At 35.3% G+C, this 4,361-nt stretch overlaps 1 protein-coding gene across 1 annotated transcript; it reads left to right on the top strand.

Moving 5' to 3' along the window:
• Window positions 1-390: 390 nt before the first annotated feature.
• LOC110885578 (protein MCM10 homolog) lies at window positions 391-4,084 on the top strand. Its single transcript, XM_022133278.2, has 10 exons — window positions 391-611; window positions 1,487-1,667; window positions 1,741-1,815; window positions 1,887-2,127; window positions 2,212-2,315; window positions 2,499-2,532; window positions 2,624-2,670; window positions 2,850-2,987; window positions 3,594-3,658; window positions 3,740-4,084. Exons 1-10 carry the CDS (start codon window positions 527-529, stop codon window positions 3,961-3,963), a joined length of 1,194 nt encoding a protein of 397 aa, XP_021988970.1. The 5' UTR covers window positions 391-526; the 3' UTR covers window positions 3,964-4,084.
• Window positions 4,085-4,361: the final 277 nt, after the last annotated feature.

Genomic DNA, 4,361 nt, shown 5'->3' with positions numbered 1-4,361 from the left:
TTTGAGACAAACCTGATGGACTAAAATAACAATATACTTCATATATTTTTTGGTAAATTACTTTTTGAGTCTCTGTGTTTTAGTAGTTTTAACTAGTTGAGTCCAAAAGCAAAAAGTTTAACGACCTGAGCCCCTATAACATTTTCTTTAACCATTTGAGTCCTTTTGAGTTCAAATTTTAACATTTTGAGTCCAAATTTTTGGACTCAAATCGTTATAAAATGAATAAAATTGGACTCAAAACGTTATAAAATAAATGACTAGGGAGGCGTTAAATTTTTTGATTTTGGACTTAAATGGTTAAAACCACTAAAACAAAAGTAATTTACTCTGTATTTTTATAAGTAGGAAACCACAGCTATCTATATGAAAGGCAAATTGGGGGAAAATGGTTTCCCACCGAAATAACTTCAAATCTCCCTCCAAAACTCATCAAAATTTGCATATTACATCAATCCAATCTAAAACAACCAAATAAACACGCGTAATCACCATTCAGTAAGCGGACACACTGAATCAATCAACGATGTCAACACACGGTGACGATCTTGATCTTCTTCTCTCCCTGCAAGATAGGGTTCTAGAAACCCCGCCTTCATCTCCTTCACCCGGTACATTTCTCTAACTTTTTGGCTTCATTTAGATTAAAATAGTTGAAATTGATTATTTTTTATTATTCTGTGAACCCATTAGTTGCGTTTGTTGACTGTTTTTATTTGCATTGATAAATTGCCCTGATGTGTGTGTTTGTTTGAATGTTCGATTTAGGGCAACTCATTGTTTCACCAAACACATGTTTAATTAGAGTAACGAAATTAATTTACTTTATTTTTTGTTGGGATTTTCTTTAACAGAATTTGGGTTTTTTTTTTTTTTTTGTCTCAATCTGTTTGTAACTGTATACTGGGTATTTGGTGGCATTTTATGTATGTGTTTTCTTGTTACCAGTTTTCGATGATTTATATCTAGGGTGTGTTTTTTAGTCATATGTGTAGGGTGGAGGGTTGTTTGGAAGCCTGTTTAACGAATGATTCGGTTTGGTTGTTTGTGTTAAAATGAGCATGGTTCTGATTTGTTGATAAATAGCAGAGGCGTCTCTGAGAATTCACGTACCCTGTTCGAGCTCGGAAAAAATGTGCCCTTCCGTAATGTTTTTTTATTATTATTATTTAAAAAAAATCAAATTAGTATTGAGCTCAATAAACGTAATGCCAAGTGGGCTAAATACTAAACCATAAAAAATGATTTGTAAATGGGCGTATATTGGAATTGGTACGTGTTTACTTAAAAAAAAATAATGTATATATATCGAATTTTTAAAAAAAAAATCGCGTTCCCTTCGAAATCACGGGCCTTGCGCGGAGGTCCTCCCCGCACACCATCAAAGCCGCCACTGATAAATAGGGTCAAATTAATCGTAATTTGGGGCTGTTAGTAATGCATGTTTATTTGAATAATTCTCAGCACATTGTATGAATACATACAGGGTATCTATCAGATGATGGGTCAGGCAGGCAGAGGGGACAAGCAGACATGTCTGTCTTTAGAACTGCTGTTGAGGATTGCTTAGATTATGAGCCCGAATCTTGTAAGAAAAATCTCAAATCTAACCGTGTCAAGACCTCGAGTGACGTTGACGTTGAGAAATTCTCGGGTTTGAGAATCAAGTAAGTGACATCCCTTTCTTGTAAAAACACGTGTTACCTTGAAAAACCATAATAATATCATGTTAATTCTCAGGAACCAGCTGGTCTCTAAGATGGAATTGAGTGATCGATTTGAAGATATTCGATTTGTTCGCTTAACAGCAATAAAGTACGCCATACCACTCTATTAATAACTTTTATTTATCGTGTTAAATTCTATAACTTTTGTTATATTTGTAGGAATCTTTTATCTGGGGATACTCTTTCTGGTTGTTGGGCAACGGCCGGAGTTTTATGTAGTACGGGTGAAAAGAGAACTAGTTCTACAGGGAAGCCCTACACTATATGGGAAATCAGTTGTTTAAACGAAAAAACCGTTTCTGTTTTCTTGTTTGGAAATGCCTATCAAAAGAACTGCAAAGAAGAAGCTGGAACCGTATTTGCTCTATTCAATTGTGGTGTTCGTAAAAACCCAAAATCGGTAATAGTTTTCAATCTTATTGTGTGCTTGTTATTGTGTTTTAATTGGAAAAATATTGACATTCTTGTGGTTTTTTTTTTTTAGAAAGAAGGATTTACTTTGACAGTTTTTAATGCTCCACAACTGTTGAAAATGGGAACTTCTGCGGATTTCGGACAATGCAAATCTTGCACACAAATTATTAACAAGTATGTGATTAGAATCATCGTATATATATATATATATATATATGTATGTATGTATGTATGTATTGTAATGAATAGCCATAACTCATAACATAAGTGACTTTTTATAAGTTATACACCTAAAATAAATTATTTATTTAAAATGAGTTTTTTTTTATTACTTATTGTTTTCTATGTGGTTTTTAGGCGTAACGGAATATATTGCCAGTATCATAAAAAGGTATGGATGCGGGTTTTTCTATTTTATTTTTTCATTTGTCGCTTCATATTACTTTTGCTGATTAGTGATATATTGATGATTTGAACCGCAGAATGCTTCACAAAAATATTCAACTAAAAGAGTAGAGTTCATGGGAGGGTATGAAAAACACACTTCTATATTTAGTTTTTAATATATTTAACTGATTATTTGTAATCTTAAGCATAAGCAGTTTAACATTTCAAGTGTTTATTTTGCTGTTTTTACAAAATTTTAGTGGCCCCACAAAATAGATACTTAGCGTAAATGTAAAAGAAAGCGTCGTTTTTTTTCTTCAGGAATTTAAAGACCGCCTTCAACTTCAAAGAGAAAATGCAATCGGAAGGCATTTACATGGTTGAAAACCAGACAAATGTATCTAAGCCTGGGCAGCCAAAGAAAGTTTTGTCCGTTGAGGGATTACGAAAGGCGTTAAGGTATACTTATTTGTAATATTATTTTCAGTTAATTCAAAGTCTTGATGTCACCTAGCTCTATGTTGTCAAAAGCGCACGCCTAGGCGCTCGGGCACAGCGAGGCGCACCTACAATGCCTGATGGTAGCCTAGGCGCAAAAATGAGTTTTTTTTTAGAAACGGTCTGAGGCGCAAAAAGACGTGCAAAAACGGTCTGAGGCGCAGCGCATAAGCAGAAAAAAAAAAATGAAACCGAGTGCGTATAAAAAACTGCCTCACGTGGGCCCGGTTTTTCGGAGCTGCATTCGTGTCCGCAGGTGCGGGCACGCATGAGATCGACCAAAGCATAACATATTTTTTATATTTTTTTTCTCTTTGTGCGCTTTTCTTAAAAAAAGCCCACGCTTTTTTGCGCCTTGCGCCTAGGCTCCGGGCGAGGCCGATGCGCCTCGCCTGCGCCTTCGTCTTTGACAACATAGACCTAGCTTTTTTATTCTGTAGATCCTTTTATCCATAATCATTTTGTCAAATTTACTTTAGAAAACCAAAACTAACATAAAAAAACATCGATTTGTCACCTTTGTGCGTGTGGTCTTTTCGCGACTTAATCCTGATATTGTTTCGACAGTAACGCAGGAAAAGTGACGACAAATGAATACTCACAAGGAATAAGATTTCTCACTGAAGTTGCAGGTAATGCACTATATTTGTTGGCCACCAAATTTGCTTATTTGTGATTATATTGTGAATAAAAAAGTCAAACTTGACTAACAGGAAAACCAAGTTCAACTGTAAACCAACCAAATAAGAGCTCAGATAAAAGGAAAACGCCGATTGGGGGGTCAAACCCGCCTGAGGTCAAAACAAGTCAACAACTAAATGCAAAGAGAATAAAGATTGAAAAAGGTCAAACATCTGCAGTGAAAGTCAAAGAAGGTGCACAAAAGATGGTTGAGTTAGAAATTCTTAGTTCAGATGATGAGTTAACTTTTCTTTGAGGTTCCTATGTGTTGACTTTTTTCTCTACTGAAATTTTGTGTAAATTGTAAGATACCCACTTTATTTTTATCTACAATTCGCCGGCTTACATGAAGTTTTAGAACCATTGGATGTCAATAATTTAGATTGTCAATTCGTATTATTTTGAAATTCCGTTTGACTTTGAACGTTTGACATGTTAGTTAATTTCAATGTTTTGAAAACCGGATTGGACCGGCCGGTTGGACCGGTCCATTTCAGTATATTGGGCCGGATTTACATCGAACTGGGGTTGAACTGGTGAATCGGTGGTTGGACCGGAAAATCGGCCGGTTGAACCAGGTTATTAAGGGATTGAACCGGATTTCAACATTTGTTTTTTCAAATTTCACCCTATTAATTTTAAGACACCTGCCGG

Source organism: Helianthus annuus, chromosome 10 (genome assembly GCF_002127325.2).
Source record: "Helianthus annuus cultivar XRQ/B chromosome 10, HanXRQr2.0-SUNRISE, whole genome shotgun sequence".
Classification (NCBI taxonomy): Eukaryota; Viridiplantae; Streptophyta; class Magnoliopsida; order Asterales; family Asteraceae; genus Helianthus; species Helianthus annuus.
This window is presented reverse-complemented; position numbering and strand designations above follow the sequence as displayed.

Bases quoted from the DNA above. Each gene is read 5' to 3' on its own strand.
- LOC110885578 (XM_022133278.2), top strand. From the start codon at position 527: ATGTCAACACACGGTGACGATCTTGATCTTCTTCTCTCCCTGCAAGAT. The intron at 2,128-2,211 runs GTAATAGTTTTC...TTTTTTTTTTAG, and splicing joins TTCGTAAAAACCCAAAATCG to AAAGAAGGATTTACTTTGAC. The intron at 2,988-3,593 runs GTATACTTATTT...TTGTTTCGACAG, and splicing joins GGATTACGAAAGGCGTTAAG to TAACGCAGGAAAAGTGACGA.